This window comes from Arvicanthis niloticus, chromosome 13 (genome assembly GCF_011762505.2).
Source record: "Arvicanthis niloticus isolate mArvNil1 chromosome 13, mArvNil1.pat.X, whole genome shotgun sequence".
Taxonomy (NCBI): domain Eukaryota; kingdom Metazoa; phylum Chordata; class Mammalia; order Rodentia; family Muridae; genus Arvicanthis; species Arvicanthis niloticus.
In genome coordinates, this window is record NC_047670.1 from 57,115,698 (window position 1) to 57,136,893 (window position 21,196).

Consider the following 21,196-nt stretch of genomic DNA (forward strand, 5'->3'; position numbering starts at 1 on the left):
CTATCTCTGGTTAAGTCAACCGCCCTTAACAACCTACAGGGTGATGTTGAGGTTCCTGGTCCCTGGTTCTTGATTTGGGGTGATGGTGTTTGCTTCCTTGTTTTTATGAAACACATTCACCTTCTAGAGGTAATTCGTTGTTTGATGCTAGGTTTAATGTAGCTCAGAATGGCCTCAAAATATGTGTGTGCACGCGTGCGTGCGTGCACACAAGGCTGGCTTTTTTAAAGTTCTGGAATGACAGACATAGCTTAGAAGTAACATTTTAAGGATTGCCTGTTTCTAAATACATAGTCAACTCACACTCCAACTTAATGTTTGGTTGAGCTTACAGTTGTAGACAGTGTTGTTGTTGTTGTTATACAAGCTCTTTTACTGTGTAAATCCTGGAACTTGCTATGTAGAAGAGGGGTGGGATTAAGGGTATGGACTAAAACTCCCAGCCGAACATAATGTGTTTTGAGACCAGGTCCTGCTTGTGAGATCCAGGCTGGGCTTGTGATATTCTTGGCTAGGCCATCCAAGTGCTAGGCTTACAAATGTATACTGTAAAGCCTGCTTTAATAGGTAGGACAAATAGGTAGGACAGAGTTTATAGTGGAATTTTGAAGAAGCAGCTTGTACCTGCTTCAGCTTCTAGTACTTGAAAATGTTGATCCCAAGAGGCAGGAGCTCACATCTTCCTGCCTCTGCCTCCCCCTTCTACAGTGCTGGTATTATAGGCAGACACCCCCATATTGCCATTGTGATGTGCTGGGAACTGACTTCAGGGCCTCGTGCCCACTGGGCTACACTAGGCTACAACCCCAGCCTCCGTACTTTGATCCTTTGTATTTTTCCTATGGAAGCTCTTGAGCGCTTGCTGTTGCCCATAGCTTGTTTCTTTTCCACATGCTGGAAGCTCTTGGTCTCATCTGGTTATATTTTCTGGGGTTTCTCAAACCACCAGACCAGTGTGCTCTTAAGTTTTCCTTTCTGTCTGTTTGGCCTCGCCCTTGTTAAACATTCTGTGTCCACACCCAAGCCATTGGGCTAATAATGTTCTTGACCATTGAAGTCTTTAAGATTTGTGGTTCTCATAAAGTGGGTTCTTGTTTCCATCTCAAGTAGGGTTTCTGTGTGTAGCCCTGGCTGTCCTGGAACTCACTCTATAGACCAGGCTGGCCTCGAACACGAGAGCTCTGCCTCTGCCTCTGCCTCCCAAGTGCTCGGATTAAAGGAGTGCACCCCTATACCTGGCTAGCCGAAACTTCGTCACGTGCGGTCTCTCAGCGTACGTCCAGTTGCTCTGAACACTCAGGAAAAGCAGCTGTGGAGCCCGTGCGCCCAGCTGTATCCTTTTCACTTGTCAGATTTTTCCATTGCTCCAAATTACGATGGTTACTCTTATTTACTGGAGTTAGCAAAGTACTGCATTTACATGGATCAAAAATTTAAACATGTGTAAATCAGGACTGTGAAAATTCTTGCTCTTTCTACTTATCTTTCTAAATTACACCTCCTCAAAGATAATGAAGCCTAGGCTGGAGAGATGGTTCAGTGGTAAAGAGCACTGGGTGCTCTTCCAGGGGACCCAGGTTCAGTTTACAGCACCCACATGGCTAACAAGGATCTGTAACTCCAGTCCCAGGGATCCAGTATCCTCTTCTGGCCTCTGAGGTCACTGCACACATATGGTGCACAGATATACATGCAGGCCAGACATCCATACAAATAAGTCACCCCTGCCCCAATAGTTTCTTTTACTTCGTGCTAAACTTGTTGTTATAAGTAGAAGCAAAGACAGATGAGTTGACGTAGCAGGCAAGGGACTTGCTGCCTGATAACCTGAGTTCAATCCACGGAAACCCCAAGGTAAAAGGAGAGAACTGATTTCAGCTAGCTGTCCTCCAACTAACTGTGCGTGTGTGCGTGCGTGCGTCCGTGCGTCCGTGCGTCCGTGTGTGTGTGTGTGTGTGTGTGTGTGTACACGCGCATGCATGCTAAATAGCAATTAGGAGGGAGAGGCAAGCAGGTCTCTGAATCAAGGGCAGCCTGATCTGTCGGGTGAGAAGTTACCATTCACTCTGCTCATGTCAGAGGTATCATTTTGATACCCACGAGAGGGATCAACTGGGGTTCTAATCCTTTTCTTTTTGTCCACTTCTGCCATACTTCTGACAGGTTCAGAGCTGAAGCCCCACCCTGGTGCTTCGTGTTTGCACAAGCATTTCATTTTTAGTGTGCTCCTTATGGTTCAGTGGGTCCTGGTTTTCAGTCTGTGCTTTGAGGGTCTTGGGAAAGTTTCCTAAATTCCCCAAGACTGTTCTAGAAGGTCTGTGTTCTCTCCCTATCTTTTTAGGGCATCATCCCTTGCTGCCCCAAACTTTAGGTACATCTTCCCCTGAAAACTTTTGTAGGGCTTTTTACCATTGTAAATGGTATTACAGACTTGCTTCTTTTCACTGCAATTTGCTTATGACTACTTTGCACCAGAATCTCCACATAACTTAGGAAACGTTTTGTTTCAAGTCATGTTTCTCAAGAAAAAAAATCTCTCTTGAAGGACTAAAGCAGTGATTTGAACCTGTGGGTCCTGACCCCTTTTGAGGTCACATATTTATATTAAAATTCATATTTATATTACAATTCATAAGAATAGCAAAATCACAGTTACGAAGTAGCAATGAAAATAATTTATGGTTGAGGGTCACCACACCATGAGGAACTGTATTAAAAGATCCCAGCATTAGGAAGGCCAAGACACACTGGACTGGAGAGATGGCTCAGCAGTTAAGGGTCTGTACTGCTCTTACTTTACAGTGAACTTGAGTTGGTTCTTGGCATCTACATCAGACAGTCAACTACTGGTAATTTCAGTTCTGGGGGCTTGAGGGGGTTTAAATAGTTTTGATGAGCATTGAAGTTGGGCTTGCTAGTACATACCTTTAATCCCAGCATCTGGGAGGCAGAAGCAGGTGGGTATCTGAGTTTGAGGCCAGCCTAGTGTACATAATGAGTTCCAGGCTAGCCAGGGTTATATAGTGAGACCCTGAATAAAAAATAATCAGTCTTGGTAGGTTTTTTGAGCTAGTTGGGCAAGCTTTCTCTTTATTTCTTGGGCAGAGTTGGACTACAACTTGTGATGGCTTTTCCCATGGTGTTAATTTTTTTGTGTGTATATACACACAAAATTACATAAAGTTGTGTAAAAGACTATTACATTTGTTTATGGCATATGTGTCACTGTGTGGGGGGGTCAGAGGATAACTTACAGGAGTTGGCTTTTTTCTTCCACAGTTGTTTCTCTGGCTCGACAGTGTGGATCCTAGGGCTAGCCAACTCGTGTCTAAAGGCTTGGTAGCAAGCGCCATTACCCACTGAGCAGCGATCTTGCTGACCCAGAACCTTTTGTTCTTGTTTGTAGATATTAGCATTCTCCGAGGAAATGCGACTTGTTTTGTTCTTTATTAGTCATTAGCATCTGCCTTACTTGGCTTTTCTGTTGCTGTGATAAAACCCCATGGCCAAAGCAACTTGAAGAGGAAAGGGTTTATTTTGTTCACACATTTGGATCACAGTCCATCCCTGAGGGAAGTCAGGACCCAGGAGGCAGGAGCTGAAGCAGGGGCCATGAGGGAATGCTGCTTACTGGCCTGCTCCCAAGGCTTGCTCAGTCTGCTTTATTATACAGTCCAGGCCTGCCTGCCCAGGGTGGTCCTGCCCACAGTCGGCTGAGTCCTCTCAGTAATCATTACATTATTACAGTCAGTCACATTCATGAAGGAAATGCCCGAAGACTTGCTTACAGGCAGCCTGATGAAGGCACTTTGTCACTTGAGCTTCCCTTTTCCCAGATGACTGTAGTTTACATCAAGTTGACAGAAAGGCAGCTACTTTACAGTTTCTTTCTTTCTTTTTTTTTTTTTCCTTTTTTCTTTCTTTCTTGTTTGTTTGTTTTGTTTTCTTCCAAGCAAGGTTTCTCTTGTAGAGTTGGCTGTCCTGGAACTTCCTCTGTAGACCAGGCTGGTCTCAAACTCACACAGATCTGCCTGCCTCTGCCTCCTGAGTGCTGGGATCAAAGGTGTGCACTACTGCCCAGCATCTTCAGATTTTGAAGTCATAGGTAAGCAGCACTCACTGTGTTCTCAACACTGCATCTGCTCAGACCTTTACAGAGGATTCCTTTTGTGCTAGGACCTGGGGTGAGATGCTGTCAAAGGAAGACATAATCCTGATATCATGGAGGTCAGTGGGATGACCTGAGTTCCAGGCGCTGGCCACTCTGTAAAACTGGTCTCTCCTAAGAAAGCTGGTTTGTTTTTAATCTTTTCTCCAGTTCTCCAGTTGCTTAGGATCTGAGGCCCATGCTACACAATTAGTAAGTGGTGTGTTGGTGGCCTTAATCCAGATGTGTGCAGTTCTGAAACCTGTGTGCATCTCCTCTGGTCCACGCCAAATTCCTTTCTGATGTAAGCAGGCTTCTGAACTGTGGATGCAAGGTAGTATGATGGAATTCAAAACTCAAGAGATGCTAGATTCTCTACTGATTGTACCTTCAGTGGACATGTGCCTGATCCCTGGGCTTCCCCTGGGTACCCTGACTCTTCTGTGCATTCCTTCCATGTGTAGGGTGAGGGTTGGCGTATCTGTATCTCTGGTACTTGAAGATGAGGTGAGCTAAACCAGACAGTTGGAGTGGGCAGGAACTAATAGTCTTTTTCTTTTCTCTCTATTAAGAAGGGAATTGAATGAACTTCAATGAGTTTTTTAGAACAGTTTTAGAGTGTTGATTTCCCCCCACCCCTTGGAAAGGGCTTTTGTAAGCATAGTGGCCTGGTCACAGTAGCTGTCAGAGTATGATATGAAGTGTTTGGTTTTCCTCCACAAGACTCAAGGGTTAAACTTTCTGATGTGATGGAATATTTTAGAAGCTAGCAGAATAGTAGCCTGGCCCTCAAGGTAAAGCCCCTGGGGAATTCTTCCTTAGAAACTGGCCTCCAAATGCTGAGGACTCCTAGGTCTCTCTAGCCTTGGGAGTTGCTAATCCCCTCACAATCTTACTCTGTCATCTGGCCTGGGAACAGGTCTATTGGGTTCAGGGTCTGGTTCAGGATGGTGATGAAACTCTTGAGTTGCTGAACCAGGTGTGCAGCTGCTTTGTTGCACTGACTTCTACCTGGCCCTGGCTCCAGCCATCCCATAACTGCAGGGGAAATGCGTCATGTTCTGGGCACTGACACTCCTGTGAGCCTCACACTTTGCTAAAGTCCTCCTGGTAGCCTTTGTCTACCTAACAGTGCTGTGAGATAGATGCTCGGTTCTGTGTGCATTTCTCATGGACATTCATAAGGCTCTGCAAAAGAGAAAGGAAATGACTTAGCCAGGGTTTTCTATGCTGAGCAAAGTTCATCCTCTCCTTTGCCCTGTGGAAATAGGGTGGGAATGAGGTGGGAGACGCCCTGGGTAAGAAGCCCGAATGTCGAGGAGCCTTCTCACTGGTCAGAAGTTGTAATGAATGAATACCATATGTTCATAGCCCAATGCTAGAGTGTATGTGAAATGAATGAAACAGTCCCTCTTTTCAGGGAGCCTTTTTAATTGCTATACTCGTAGTACAAGCTTATATCCCAAGAAGAAAATGTTGCTGGAGCCATCCCAGGAAGAATTCCGGTTGTTTGAAGCACTGAGGAAGGACTTAGGGAAGTCTTTACAAGGACTTTGGCTAAGTAGAGAATGAAGGATGGGTGAGCAGATCCATGTTTTAAAATTTATTTATTTTAATTTTAGTACATTGATATTTTGCCTGTATATATGTCTGTGTGAGGGTGTCAGATCTTGGAGTTACAGACAGTTGTGAGCTGCCATTCGGGTGCTGGGAATTGAACCCCAGTCCTCCGGAAGAGTGGTCAGTACTCTTTTCAGCTGAGCCATCTCCCCAGCCCCTAGCAGATTCCTTCTTGATAAACTGCTACCTTCTCGACCAGTTTTGGTCAGGCTTTTCTATGCTTCAGTGTATTCTTTATCTGACTACCTTGAATTAAAAGTCAGGGTTTATTTGGGGGAAGATAGTATGCGTATTGATCAGAGAATCTAGAAAGCTGGGCTTGGAAAATAGGTTCGAATCCAGAGAGGCTCAGCAGTGCCAGAGCCCAGCCAGGGTTAGGGTAAACAGCAGCCTGCTCACCTTGATGATCTGTGTCTATTTTCCTGGCTAGGAGCATGCCTTAATCAGAGTTGACTTGTGGGAAGCCTTGTCAAGACATGCCTGGTGGGTATTCTCCATGGGAGGAGCAGGGTGCCCATGCGTGGGGTGGAGGGGTGGGGGTGTGTGCTGATGATGATGGAGAGCAAGTTAAACAAAAATGGCAACTGTCATTGTGCTTCTCCTCTCTGGTGATGACGTCATTAAGGCCTTCACATTCCCCTAGGCAGCTCCATCCATCCCTCTTGTGTTCCATGATCTCTGCATTGTCGACTTGCAGGGCGTTTCCTGGTGCTATTCTGTTGTTGCTTCCCCTCAAACTGTTCCTTTCTTCCTTGAATATTCTTCCATCCCTTTAGCTCATAAAACCCCTTTTATCCTAGTGTAGCTTTTAGTCGCCCAGAGTGGGTTGGTCCTCTCCTCCCTCACAGCCTTGCCTTTTTGAGACATTTGTTTCCCTTATGTTGAAGTTGGTGGAATTGGTTGGGTGTCTGTCCTCTCTGGGATTTTCTTGAACTGTTAGGCAAGTATTCTACCACCAGTGCCGCTGGTGCACCCCTAGTGTGCCTGCCCCCTTTAGACACAGTCTCAGTGCAACAGACTGACCTCAGAATCAGTCCACCTGTTTCAGTCTCTCAAATGCTGGAGATTAAACCCAGGGCCTTACACACGTTGGGCAAGCACCCCATCACTGAGCTGCACCCCCAGCACTTCTCTGTGGGGTTGAGGGGTGCAAAATCATTCATTCGATCCTTCTTTTTCTCCTTCCCTGCCTCCTTCCTTCCTTCCTTTCTTTCTTTCTCTCCTTTTTCTTCTTATTTTTACATCTTCTTCAAATACGAGGTTTCCTTTTGTAGCCTTGGCTAGTCTTCAACTATCATCCAGTCTCGGCCTGTGTGTTGAGATACAATCGTGGACCACCATATACAGTTCGGCACTTTGTCCTTGTTCTGTACAGGGGTTACACAAGGCACTTAAGACCCGCCAAGTGATCAGACACATAGTTAGCATCACAGACAAGTACCAAGTGGATGGTTGTATAGCATTCAATAACCTACTTTGCAAATGTTTTTGGTCTTGCTTTGGGGAAATTGGAGAGTGTGATGGTGAATGGTGGATTCCTGGGGTCTGACGTTTTTACCTCATGGTTTTAGTACTAATAAGAGTTGAGGTCCCTTGCTTTGTGGACTCTGCCCCTGAGAGCACAATCCAGGTGGAGTGCTTTGTGCCTGACTTAGTTGACAGTGTGTGGGTTATGTCATTGTGAAATACAAGGCCCTCTTGAAGCACAGGATCATGTAAGATCAGTTCCTTGAGCATCTTGCTCAACTTTTAGGCTGCTCTTTCAGGAGTAAAAGAGAGAGCCACGTAATGCTAGGGTGGGGGCAGGTAATGAGCTAGGAAAGACAGGAAAAGCCTGAGATGACACATCCTTTCCTTCCCAGGCTCTGTGTGTTCACTCTTGCTCACTCGCTGGTGAAGCACTCACTGAATATTCACCAGTCCACCTGCTCCTGGGCGTGGTGTGGTGACATCTGCATGATAATAAAAGCAAATCATGCAGTGACTGTGAGCTTGATTGCAAAATCCCAGCTCCACTACCTGGGCATTGTGTGGCGCTGGCCATGTTACTTTAGTTGCTACTTCATAACTGTACTTTTGCTACTGTTACGAATCGGAATGTAAACATCTGATATGTGACCCCTGGCCAAGTTACTTAACCTCCTTGCCTCAGTTTCTTGTCTGAGAAGTGGATGATGATAGCACCTACCTCAGTGTTGTAGAGGTTACGTGAGGAAAGGTATGCAATGTTTAATGAAGTGCTGTCATGTGCTCTTTTTGTCACTTCTGCTTCTAATCAGCTCTGGGCCACTTCTTGACTGATGTACTCATTTCAAAGTAATAAATGGAACATTATGGAGATGTGCCTTTGAAACCTGGGGTGCCAAGAGTCTGATGTCTTCAGCCAATCTTGGGAAAGAACTAGAGTGCTTGTGTAGGGTTCCTGTGTGGGTAAGGACTCCCATGGAACATTCCAGAATCCAGCTGCTGTGAAATGGGGGCAGTCCTGGTAATGGGGTGTCTGTGCATGTGTTGATGTGGTTGGGGGTCCAGGACTTCCCTAAGAAAGGCTTCTATTCCTGTCTTCTCAATTACATGCCTGAGACTGTGCAAAACTCCTCTTAAGTTGTTTCTTAGGCATAAACAACCCGACATTTAAGCACAGAAGAGCCAGGCAGCATGCAAAATGCCTTACATATGAATGCTTGAAACAGGTTACCTCATGGGGTGGTTTTAAAGATTCTGTAACAACGTGTGGGAAATGCCTAACCAGGTACTACGAACAAAATAACAGTGGCAACACTGAGAAAGGTGCTTTCCAGAAAAATAAAACAAACAAAAACCACCAACAACAACAAAAAACAAAACAAAACAAAAAAACTGTGTTTATACTTTGCTAATAATAGTATACAGATTCTCTCACAAACACAAGTAAAAAAAAGCAGTGGTGTACAGAACCAATTTTACAATTCCTGTGCTGTGTCCCTGGCCCTAACAGATACTTGCACAGGTGTTTTCCCCCAGAACCTGCCTCTTGGAGGCATTTACTACTCAGTGTGACTTGTATAGGGTCTCAGTGTTTATTCCATGTGTGTGTGTCTTTATTGGTTTGTTCTTTACTAGAGCAGAAGGGGCTAAAGAGAGTTGGCTTTGGAAGGAGTATCTTGTCAGAGCAGATCTGTAAGACTTTGGATAGGAAAGTATGGCTGTGAAGTTCCCTGTCTCAGTGGGTGAATTAGTTACATGCTTACCTCAGACGGATGTTCCATTAGCACTGTGGGGTGGGTTGGTTGGTTCTATGGTGGTGAAGATAGAGTTTCCTGAGCTCTATCCCCAGATGTCTTCCACTGATGTTGAGAGCAGTATGTGGCGATTTTCCAAAGTCCCTCTAGCACACCTTCATCTGCATTGCATCTTTCTCCCAAGTTGTGATTCATATAAATGTAAAATAAAAGCCTGTTTGGGAATCAGCTGTGGTAGCACACACCTTTAATCCCAGCACCCAGAAAGCAGAGGCAGGAGGAACTCTATGAGTTTGAGGCCAGCCTAGTCTACAGAGCAGGTTGTAGGACAGCCAGATATATAACTGAGACACCCTATCTCAAAAAAGAAAAAAAGCTAAAACCAACTAACCAAACAGTAAATGGTTGGAAGCCAGGCATGGCGACACATTCGTGTAGTGTTCATACTCAGAAGGTGGGGCAGGAGAGTTCAAGGCCATCTTCAGCTACATAAGGGGTTCAAAAAGATCCTATCTCAATACCCTACACACACCCAAAAAGGGGGGGATGTCAGTTGTTACTATTATGTTATCCACATAAAATTAATATAAATTAATTTGGCTAGTTGTAATCACCTTCTATATATTTAAATAAAACATATGTATGATTTCTAAATAGGAAATAAAATTTTCTTTTAGACATGAATAGTGTAATGGCTTTTAAAAAAATATTTATCTATTTTTGTATGTGGGGGACACGGAGGTCAGAGGACAACCTGCGAGTCAGTTCTCTCCTCCACCACAGGCATTCCAGGGATCAGTGTGCGTCACCAGGCTTGGTCACCAGGCTTCCTCACTCACCAGGCCATCTTTCTGGCCCTCCTTTATTTCTTTAAGTTTTAAACAAATTTATTTTATGCATATGAGTGTTTTGCCGGCATATAAGTGCACTGCATGTATGTCTGTGCACCATGTACATACCTGGTCCCACAGAGGGCAGGAGAGGCCATTGAATCCCATGAGATTGGAGTTGCAAGTTATGAGCTGCAAATCAGACCCAGGAAACATCCTTTGGAAGAGCAAGCATCTCGTGCTCTGAGCCACTGAGGCATCTCTCCAGCCCTCGTTGGTTGCTGCTGTGTGTCGTAGGGTTGTTTTGGAACTCTTGCCTCAGCCTCTTGAATGCTAAGATGAGAAGTATGTGTGACTGCAGCTGGCTCTGTTTGTGGAACCTGGAACTCGGTGTGTTCTGTCAGCTACTATAGCATTAAGCTATATCACCAGCCTAGGTTCTTCTAAAGGAAACCTTGTGTTCAGGTGCTCGCAGATAACTGGACATGAGGCGTCAAGTCCTTAGTGAAAGCCTTTAAGTAGAGCAGTGAGTCAGAGAAAGAATGAAGGTGATCGTACGCAGGAAAAACACAGTTACTCTGAGAGTGATTCGCCAACCTCAAGCTTGTGCAGAAAGGGAAGTGGGTATCTTTGAAGGGTAGGTGAGTGGGAAGTGAAAGAAAGCTGTAGGCGTTGGAGGGCTCAGAGCTGAGCAGGGCTGGAGAAATAGCTCAGAGGACCAAAATTCAGTTCCAAGCACCAGTAACCACCTGTTACTAACCTGAGCTCAAGGGGGATCTAACTGGTCCCCTGGAGCGTGCGCGCGCGCGCGCGCACACACACACACACACACACACACACACACACACACACACACACACACTGGAGCACCCACATGAGCTGAAGAAACAGACAGATGTGCACACTTAAACAGTCAGAGCAATTTGCAGGAAGCCCTGAAATTTGGTTTGTAGCTAGCAGGTTGTAGTTAGAACACTCCTGGTCTGTAGAGGACTCTGCACCATGTCATAACTGCACCTCACAACTATTTTGTAACTCTAGTTCCAGGGTGTCTGATTTGAAAGACGGCTGTGCCGGTCAGATGCTGATTGGTACCAACAGAAAACTAGTTGAATTTGAAATGGTGTGGAGTGGAGTGATAAGATGCCATAGAGATGCTTTGAGATGTTGTCTGACAGTCTTAGGGTGAACTTGTGGTAGAGAAGAAAACCTATGGAAAGTGCTGTTGAAAATAGCTCTTCTGGGTGAGACTGTTGAGCTGCTCTAGTCTTGGGCTATGGGGACTGAAGAAGCCAGGACTTTGTTCTCTATCCACTTTTTTTTTTCTTCCTAGAACTGCAGAGGTATCTTCTGGGTACCTGGAAAGAAGGGAGAGGGCCAGATAGAACCAGGAGACCACATTGAGTTGCTCTAGATTTCTTGTGTACTTTCCCTCCGTGTGTGTGTGTGTGTGTGTGTGTGTGTGTGTGTGTGTCAGAGAGAGAGTGCAAGCCGGTGCAGTGGGGAGATGATGGGTGTGAGTGTGCGCTAGGTAGAAGCCAGAGCGGAGTGTGTGTTCCTGAATTGACCTCATCTCGAACTGGGAGTCAGCTGTTTGTTTCTACCTCCTAATTGGGAGTCACAAGCACACACACAGCCACACACAGCTTTTTGTATGAGTGCTGGGGATTTGAACTCGGGTCCTCATGTTCACAGAACAAACACTCTTACACATTGAACCAGGCCACCACCTCCTCTTCTTCCTCCTCTTTTGTTTTTTTCAAGACAGGGTTTCTCTGTGTAGCCCTGGCAATCTTGGGACTCCACAGACCAGGCCTGCCCCTGCTTCCCAAGGACTGAGATTAAAGGTGTGCACCACCGCCATCCCATCTATTTTCTAAACTTGTTTATAATGATACATTCCTCTCATAATTTTAAAACATTGTCTAGGGGCTGGCAAGATATCTCTGCGGGTAAAGGCAAGTGTCTCGAAGGCTGATTGCCTGAGTCCCATCACTAGAGCACACATGGCACAAGCCTCCCCCCACCCCCGTAAATATCTATAACTCAGAAATAAATAAATAAAAGCATGATATTATCTAACACAACATTCATAATACATACAAAATGTAAGAATAACATTGTATGGAAGTCTCAAAGAATTAATAAAATATGTATTGAAAACATAAGTAGTGGGCCTGAAGAGTTTGCAGAGGACCCCAGCCACATGGCAGCTGTAAGTCTGTAACTCCAGGGGTCCCAGCGCCATATTCTGTCCTCTGTGAGCACTGCATGTATGTGGTGCTCAGACACATTCAGGCAAAATCCCCATACAATAAGAACAAGTAAGTGACCTTTGCTGTGTGTAGTCACTCACTGTAGTCTAAGGTCTGAGGAGGCCAGCTTTGGCAACATGGTAAACTCCAAGGTATGTGGTAAGTTATATAGAAAGACCCTGGCTCAACTCTTCATCCCATCCCCCTTACTCCTCCCCCCCCCAAAAAAGAATAATGACCTCTGTAAACCAGTTCTTCCCTCACCTCTCAGAGCTAGATAACAAATACCCAAAGGACTATTAGCTGACTGTGTCATTTGAAGATATTGTTACTCCATCTAGGAGCTTTGGATTTATTCGTAATCAAAATTAATTTGATCAGGGGCCCGAAGTGATGGATTAATGGCAGAGAGCCCTGGCCACTCTTCCAAAGGACCCAGGTTCAATTCCCAGCCAACCTCGTGTCAGCTCACAATCTGTAACTCTAGTTCAGGGCTTCTGGTATCCTTGGGCATGATGCATGCACAGAGACAGACAGACAGACAGCTATGCCGGCAAAACACTCAATTACATAAATTAAAATAATAAAAATTTACTCTGATCATATTTTGATGTGCATTGGATGCGGCATGGCTAAGCCAGCCAAGATACGTTATCTCTAGGTCCTAAGCTCCATAGAGTATACATGAACTTCTTCTGTTTCTTTGAGGCATGAGGCGTTTTGAAATGCACAGGTGCTAAAAATCTCCCCGTAGTTTTGTTTCTTTGCTTTTAAAGAAACAGAACCCAAATGTAGATTTGTGGTGCTCCATGCAACTTAGCCCCAACTTTTAGAGACTGCTGAGGCTGAGGAAATGGTAGAGAGGAAGTGAGGTGTGCTTGAGTGTGCCAGCCACTTCCGGGAGCCTTTTTGCCCTGTGCTCTGTGAGCTGCAGCTGGAACACAAACTCCATTTCTCAAGCTTCATAAAACCTTTTCCCAGGCCTCGCTTTCCCAGACTTCATAGCTCTCTGTGGAAATGAGAGCCCTGTAATTGCCTGACACAAAGCACAGAGTGGGGAATGGTGAGGAGCCATTCCGTGCTCCCACACGTGGAGCCTGCACCTCAGCTCACTGGGGGTCTCTGCATGGCGCTCCTTCCCACAAATGCTCGTCTTTCCTTACCTCTTGGTTAGGGCCTGCCGCTCAGCTTTCTATGTGTGCGTTAAAAGGCATTTTACCTTAAGAAGGAAAGAAGCAGTAGTTGCAGTTCGTCTGCCTACACACTCTTAACCTGCCTTGTGAACTAAAAGTCTGTGACCTTTGCACACCAGCCTGATGGTCCCCAAGCAAGGGGTCTTTGAGAGGGTGTGGTGAAATAAGAGGCCCAAATGCCTCCATAGCGAGTGCTCAGAGGCTTCCTGGGGGCCGGCCCTCTGGAGGCATTTTGTATAAATTATCTTATTTCACCGTAGAGCAAAGAATCAAGTGTGTATTTATTTCCCAGAGAGCCTTTTGTGGTGTGGAAAAGTAATTTGTCTGTCCTCCCAGCTTCTTGAGCTGCCTTCCTGAGACCCAGGCCCATCGAGTGCCAAAGCCTGTGCACCCCTCCCTCAGATTGCCCTTTCCTTTGGTTTTATCGGACGTGTGAAGGACTCAAAAATTGTTAGATGTCACCTAATCGTTTTCTTAAAGTTTTCTATGATCTCGTATTATGCTTCTTTGTGCACTAGATTTGGACTTTGCTCATGTTTTGTTCTGAGATTCGGGACAGCTCTTAGTGAGTGTGGAGAAGGAATTGGCCATGTCTGTGACGTCTGCCCGCCTACATCCAGCAGAGCAGAGCACTGAGGTGTTTTTAAGTGTTCACACTTGGTGGAACAGAGATGCCTGGCTGGCTGAACTGACCGAGTACTCTCAGTGCTGCAGTTGAAATGCTAAGCTCCAGTTGTTCCGTGTGGACCACACCAGGAATCCCCAGTAACATGCTGCTTGCCCCACATACAACTCTGCTTCCTCAGATACCTCCCCTACTTTTAACGACTTGGAAGGGACTTTCTGGAGCAGAGGGGGAGAACTTGGGGAAACAAATGGAGAATGGTGCCTTTTGGTTTGGGTGGCTGGTCTTGTCTTTTTATTCTTATCATTTATATTATTTGCTTTGTGTTGGGTGCACCTCCATGGCACATGCATAGACGTCGGAGGACACCTTGTGCGAGTCAGTTCTTTCTTTCAACCATGTGGCTTTTGGGAATCAAACTCATGTCATCAGGCCATGGTGTCTTCTCCCACTGAGCCAGCGTGTCAGGCGTGGGGGCTGTTTTGGTTGTGGTAGTTTGTCTGGTGTCTGAGTGAGAGCATCAATGGCCAAGAGAGTTCGGAGTCAGGGATTCTTGACCACTTTTCAAGAATAATCACTCATTTCATGGGTACATGTAAGGAATTCTAAAGGGAAGGAAATGAATGGGCATCTAGTCAGGGGCAACTCAAGGAACAGGAAGCAGTCATGAGAAATAAGAGTCTCTGGAGTAAGTGAAGCATAGGGAAGCCTTCCCAGGCTCTGGGGGACAGGGATTCAGGGGTTACAGACACTTGGAATATGATCTAGAAAGGGGAGCATGGTTTCCAAATGGGCCTGTCTTCTTGGTCCCACAGACTTTCAAGAATAATCACTCATGGGGCTAGGAAAAACTAATGTTCTGTACAGCTGCAGCCCAGCACGGCTCAGGCACTGCCATGAGGAGCAGGGCTGAGAGTGGAGGTTGCTGGTGGCCAGGGTGACTGTGCTCCAGAGCTTTACAGCAGTGATGACCCACCCTCTGCTTACTGGGCTATGTAGACCCATCCTGATCTTTTTCTGCTATGGTCTTAGCACTGGCAAGCTGGACATGGTGGCTTATACCTGTAATGTCAGCACTCAGGTGACAGGCAGGAGGATTGATGCAAGGTGTGGGCCAGCCAAGGCTATATAGCAAGACTGGTCCAGAAAAGACAAGCATTGGATTTTCATGGCCTCTATCTCCTTGGTTGGAGTTAATGTTGGCTTGTGGTGCCTAGAGTGGAGCCCAGAACCCCATGCATTTCCATAAGCACTGAGTTCACCCCCAACTTCAGTGCATCAAGTTTAAAAGTTAATATTTGAGAGCTGAGAATAGAGCCCAGTGATAGAGAACACATGCTGAGCATGCGTCAGGCCCTGAGGTCAATTTCCCAGCACCTCAAAAGAAGTTACCAGGAAATTAATGACCTGATGTTGAGGTTATTAAAGAGCCAAGTGAGAGAAGTTGGCTCTCAGTTCAGCTGCTGGTTCGTCAAAGATACTACCTAGACTCTAGGCAGAAGAGTACTTCTCTCTGCCCACAAATTACTTACAACTCCATAGGAGCCATTTGGAAAAAAAAAAAAAGTACCAAATAAAGATGCATGTGTGTGTCGGCCTACTCTAGTGTCACCACCTACAACCCTAGAGCTTAGGAGACTGAAACAGGAGGGTTGCTGTTTACTTGTTTTGTTTTAAAACAAGGTTTTTCTGTGGGGCTGAGCTGTCCTGTGCCTTGTTTACCAGGCTGGCCTCGAACTCACAGAGATCCACCTGCCTCTGCCTATGGAGAGCTGGGATCAAAAGTGTGCACCACCATGCCCGGCTCAGGAGGATTATTTTAAGTATCAGGCCAACCAAGTCTACATAACAAGACCCCATGTCAAAAAGACAAAACCAAAGTGTTTATATTTCCGGTAGAAATATAATTATTCCTTTTCTTTTGTTCACAGAGATGCTACAGTTTGTCAGCAATCAAGTGGGAGAGTTCCCTGACTTGTTTTCAGAGCAGCTATGTAGCTCTTTCCCTGGAGGTGGCAGCAGTGGCGGCAGTGGTGGCAGTGGTGGCAGCAACAGCAATGGCAGAGGCAACAGTGGCGGAGCCACAGATCCTGCAGTACATCGGTCTTTCAGCCAGGTCCCATTATCTACCTTCTCTCCCTCAGCCACCTCCTCTCAGGCTCCAGCCCTGCAGGTCAAAGTCTCTCCTACCACACCAAGGGCAACCCCTGTTCTCCAGCCCCGACCCCAGCCCCAGCCCCAGCCTCCAGCTCAGCTGCAGCAGCAGACGGTAATGATCACCCCAACATTCAGCACGGCTCCACAGCCAAGGATCATCCAGCAGCCTGTGATATACCAGAATGCAGCGACCAGCTTTCAAGGTGATTCAGAAGTCAGGGGAGCTGGTGACTTCCGGAGCCTCTGTGCCAGTGTGCAGACAGACACTGCAGATCTAGCTTCCCTGAGCAGGGTAGGAGATTTTAGTCTGGTTCTGTCTGGACACGTTTCTGATCATTGGCAGAACGGTGCAGGAATACGTCTTCTTCCTCAAAGTCTTTAATGTCTGTTAACAGACTTCCAAGTCCAAACGTGGTAAAGGCTGGGTTGTCCTGATAACTAGAGGTAGAGTCCTGAATAAAATTAGGTCTGAAACTTACGTAGCCACCAGATCTGAGCATCCACAGATGAGAACTGGTCCCTTGGCAAATAACTCCTAAGCAAGCACTGTGGAGATAAATTCCATTTTTAAAATAGGTGCTACATCTCTAAATAGTAGTTCACATGGCGGGCATGCAGTGTATGTTGAGTGAATGAGTGGCTGAAGCACTTGTTCTTGCTGTGATGTGCTATATCCTGTGACAGTGGGGAGCCCCGGGTAGGCTCAGTATTGGCTCTCAATTTGAAGACACACATAATTTTCTGGTGGGTTTTGAGACTTTGGAGGAGGAGGTATAAAACAGAAAGCAGAGAGACCATGATCCCAAAGCAGATTTTCCATCTAGAAAGGATGGGAGGCAATGAGGCCCTGGGGGGTTGTTGACTCTCGGCGTCTATTAACTCGATTGCGGGCACAGCCATTTGCCAAGTAGCTTCCCTTACATTCGCTCCAGCACCCGGAGTAATAAAACAATTTGTACTCATTCCATCAGATATTGATGCAGTCCTTATGGGACGTTCCTATTCTCCAAACCAGCTTGTAAATGGTTGTGTGCATCTTCTCCAGCAGCAGGTGGGAAGCTGAAGTCATTAGGAGACACTCCATCCCAAGTCACACTGCAGCTACAGTGACATTGTGCATTCCTTACCCAAGTAACTTTTTTCTCTTCTTCCCAAAGTCCTGCAACCTCAAGTGCAGAGCCTCGTGACATCCTCACAGGTACAGCCCGTTACCATCCAGCAGCAGGTGCAGACAGTACAGGCCCAGCGGGTATTGACGCAAACAGCCAATGGCACGCTGCAGACCCTTGCCCCAGCCACAGTGCAGACAGTCACTGCACCGCAGGTGCAGCAGGTCCCGGTAGGTGGCTTGGAAAGGACTCAGGGGAGCTGGGGAGACTCTGAACTAGTCCTTGGTTAAAACTCAATAAGCATGCTAAGACGTGTCATCGAGAGTGTACACAGGGAGGATGGTTAAGAAAGGAACCTGTGAGTACCATGCACAGATTTGACTGAGCCTCACCTCTGGCATCCTTGGGAAAGGCTGGTGCGGTGATTCTTAACACATACTATAGGTATAAAACTGGAAGGAGGGCCTCAGTGGACATAGGCACTTGTCACCGAGCCTGAAACCTGAGTTCCTTCCCCACACCGGGGAAGGAAGAGCCAGCTCTTAGTAGCTTCCCTCCAATAATAGATACACTAAGTGCATATTTACAAAACAAACAGCATATTAGGGGTCTAGGGAGATGGCTCAGTGGGTAAGTGTGCTTGCTCTGTTAGCAAAAGGACCTGTGTTTAATTTTTGTTTTTTTTGTTTGCTTCATTGGTTTAAGACAAGATCTCTCTTTGTAGCCCTGGCTGTCCTGGAACTCACTCTGTAGACCAGGCTGCCTTCAAACTCTCAAAGATCCACCTGCCTCTGCCTCCCAAGTGCTGGGATTAAAGGTGTGCACTGCCGTATCTGTTAGGACCTATTTCTGAATCCCCTAGCACCTGTGTAAAAGCTGGGCATGCCTGCTTGTGCCAGTAAACCCAGCCTTGGAAAGGAGATAGGCAGATCCTGAGAGCTTACTGGCTTGCCAAAATAGAAGCTTCTAGTTCATTCAGAGAGCTTTCAAGGCACTAAGGCAGAGAACTGCTCTGACCTACATATCCTCAGATCGGCACGTCTGCACATGCGTGTGTGTGGTCAGCACACACATGCAATATAGCATATGAACTTACTTATACTTTCTTACTAACAAATGAATCCTTATTACACCTTAACATTTTTATTTTGTGTGTGTGTATATGTGGGCAGGTGCATACATGTGGCAATCAAAGGACAGAGGACAGGAGTTGGATCTCTCCTCCTTGTGAGTCCTGGGGATCAGACTTAGATCACCAAGCTTGGTGGCCAGCACCTTCACTGATGAACCTTCTCAATGGCCCAAAATTAACCTATCTTAGAAAAATAAACACAAGAGAAACAAACAAACAAAACCTGGCCTTACCAGTCTTCCTCCTTCCCCTTGCTCCTGGCTCTCCTGAACCTACCGAAAGCCAGCTCTCTGGAAGGTCAGCTCTCTCAGCCTTCGGTTGTGACCCATCCTTGCCTCTGTTTCTGTCACACATTGTTATTCTGAAAGCTTTGAAGCCTTACAGTTCTCTTTAGCTGTCCCCTTCCTCCTCCCCTTCAACCCAGGATGCAAGCTGCACAAAACAACCAACTTTGGGAATTGTCTGTAGGGGATTTCCTTTTTGTTTATTTGTTGGTTTCCAGTTTAGAGAAAATGTTTTCTTATTTCTTCTTGATTAGTCTGTGCAGCAAGAAACAAATGAAAAAATAATGCTCCTCTTTGTCCTCCTAGGTCCTCGTTCAACCTCAGATCATTAAGACAGATTCCCTTGTTTTGACCACGCTGAAAACAGATGGCAGCCCTGTCGTGGCTGCAGTCCAAAACCCGGCCCTCACGGCCCTCACCGCCCCAATCCAGACGGCAGCCCTTCAAGTACCAGTAAGGGTCACGCTCTGCTTCCTTTGTGCTTCAGAGTTTCTAAAGCCCACTGCGGAGTAGATGAGGGGAGCTTAATAGAATATGTCCGTCAGATTGTAAATGTCACCTCACCTTTAGTTTGTTTTCTTGAAGCAATGTTGTCGGGGTGTGTTACATTAAGTCTTGGGATCTTGTAAGGTAATGGAACAGAACCCCAGATGAGCCCTGCTGCTGGATGGCAGCTCCTCACAGAGCCCATCTTTTAGGTGCTATTGTTGCCATGGGGTTCCACGACCATACGGGGAGTGGTGTAAAGACAGATGAGGAAAGCACCATCCTTTAGTTACAGGATCCTGGCCACTCCGAGTAAAAGGTTATTTAATTTTGGAAGCACTAGTTTTACTCATAAAAACTGAGGGCTAGAGTTGGAGAGATGGGCAGTTGGTAAGAGCCAAGGACTAGAAACAGCCCAAATGTCCATCCACCGGAGATAAACAGCTCCACACACACCTGTAAAGTAAGTGTTCTGAACACCGGAGAGAGGAAAAGAAGCCAGTCTCAGAAGTTCACACAGAATTCCATTAGTAAGACAATCAACAGTTAAAGCGTGGCTGTACTGAGTGACAGAGCAGGGTTATAGGGCAGACTTGGGTGACTTTCTATATGGCAAAGGGTTTTTGTCTTGACTTGGGTGCGATAAGTTACATGCATATGCAAAGCTGCAAAAGTTCTAAAAATGATCCTTGTTCTGTGTAAATTATTCTTTTCTTTGTTTTTTGTTTGTTTTGTTTTTATATAGGGTTCCTCAGTATAGCCCAGGTTAGCCTCACACTCAAAATCTTCCTGCTCAAGCCTCTGAGGACTGGGGTTCTAGGCCACTTTGCCTGACTGACTGTTTTGTTTTGTTTTGTTTTGTTGGTTTTTGGGTTTTTGGTTTGGTTTGGTTTTTTATTTTGTTTTGGAGACAGTGTCTTATGTAGCCCTCAGTGGCTTAGATCTCACAGGGATCCCCCTGCCTCTGCTTCCCAAGTGCTAGGATTAAAGGTGTACACCACCAGACCAGACCAGTAAATTATTTCTAATTCTAATTAAGTAAAGCAGGTTTCTATCTCCTTATTAATCATTTGAATATTGAAACCATTTATTGATTAAGAACAAAACTTAGTAAACACAAAAATGAGGCTTGGGAAGCTCTGTGGGTGTCCTGACTAGTTGAGAGAGCAGCTCTGAAGGAAAGTGTGGGTGTCACCCTACACGCTCTGATGGTCAGAAAGAAATGTTGGCATTTGCTTGTCATTTGAAAAGAGGAAAAAATACGTTACATACTTGGAGAAGAATTTCTCTGGATCCAGCTGACGTCTTTCATATATGTGAGTTCAGGGGTAGCAGACAGTTTGAAAGGAAAACTGTACAGTGTTTTCCTAGCACACACCTCTCCTCCCCGTCCCTAGGTCAGAAGTTAAGGCTGAGCTATCTTTTGGTGGTACTGTTTATTACTAGAGATCTTGACAGGAAGATGGGGAGTGGGGCACAGCTCAGGAGGTCTTTCTCCTCACCTCTTTAGCCCAGGAGGGTCTCAGATGACATGAAGCACTCCCGTGATACCCCATGTGCAGGAGCAGGCCACTCTGTGTTGTGAGATTATTACTGTAGTTAAACTAACAAAAGGATAATTCTGCCCTTGTTCTAGACCCTGGTGGGCAGCAATGGGACCATTCTGACCACGATGCCTGTGATGATGGGGCAAGAAAAAGTTCCTATTAAGCAAGTGCCTGGGGGTGTAAAGCAGCTCGAGCCTCCCAAAGAAGGAGAGAGGCGGACAACACACAATATCATTGAAAAGCGATACCGGTCCTCCATCAACGACAAAATCATAGAGTTGAAGGACTTGGTGATGGGGACAGATGCCAAGGTAAATGCCAAGAAAAGCACTGACTCGTGCCCCAGTGTCGCCTTTGTCTCTGCCATGGAGTTAGGGAAGGTGCAGCTTTAATGAGTGGACACAGAAGTGAGTTAGAGACACCGTTTTGTTGAATGATCTTGGTGTTTAGCAGGATTACAAATTACTGCCCAGGTATGGTGGCATATGTGTATCATCCTAGTATTCGGGAGACAAGGCAGGAGGATTACAAGTTCTAAGACAGTCAGGACTAAAAGTCAGTTCCATGAATGAATGAATGAATGAATGGGG

General features: G+C 46.0%; 1 protein-coding gene across 2 annotated transcripts in view; it reads left to right on the forward strand.

The window, feature by feature from the left end:
* Window positions 1-21,196, forward strand: part of Srebf2 (sterol regulatory element binding transcription factor 2) — a 57,544-nt gene that overhangs the window by 5,717 nt on the left and 30,631 nt on the right. For both annotated transcript variants that reach the window (XM_034516111.2, XM_034516112.2), the window contains exons 2-5: window positions 15,823-16,251; window positions 17,206-17,387; window positions 18,880-19,026; window positions 20,696-20,917. In XM_034516111.2, coding sequence (XP_034372002.1) covers window positions 15,823-16,251; window positions 17,206-17,387; window positions 18,880-19,026; window positions 20,696-20,917 — 980 coding nt within the window. The remainder of the gene's footprint in view (window positions 1-15,822; window positions 16,252-17,205; window positions 17,388-18,879; window positions 19,027-20,695; window positions 20,918-21,196) is intronic.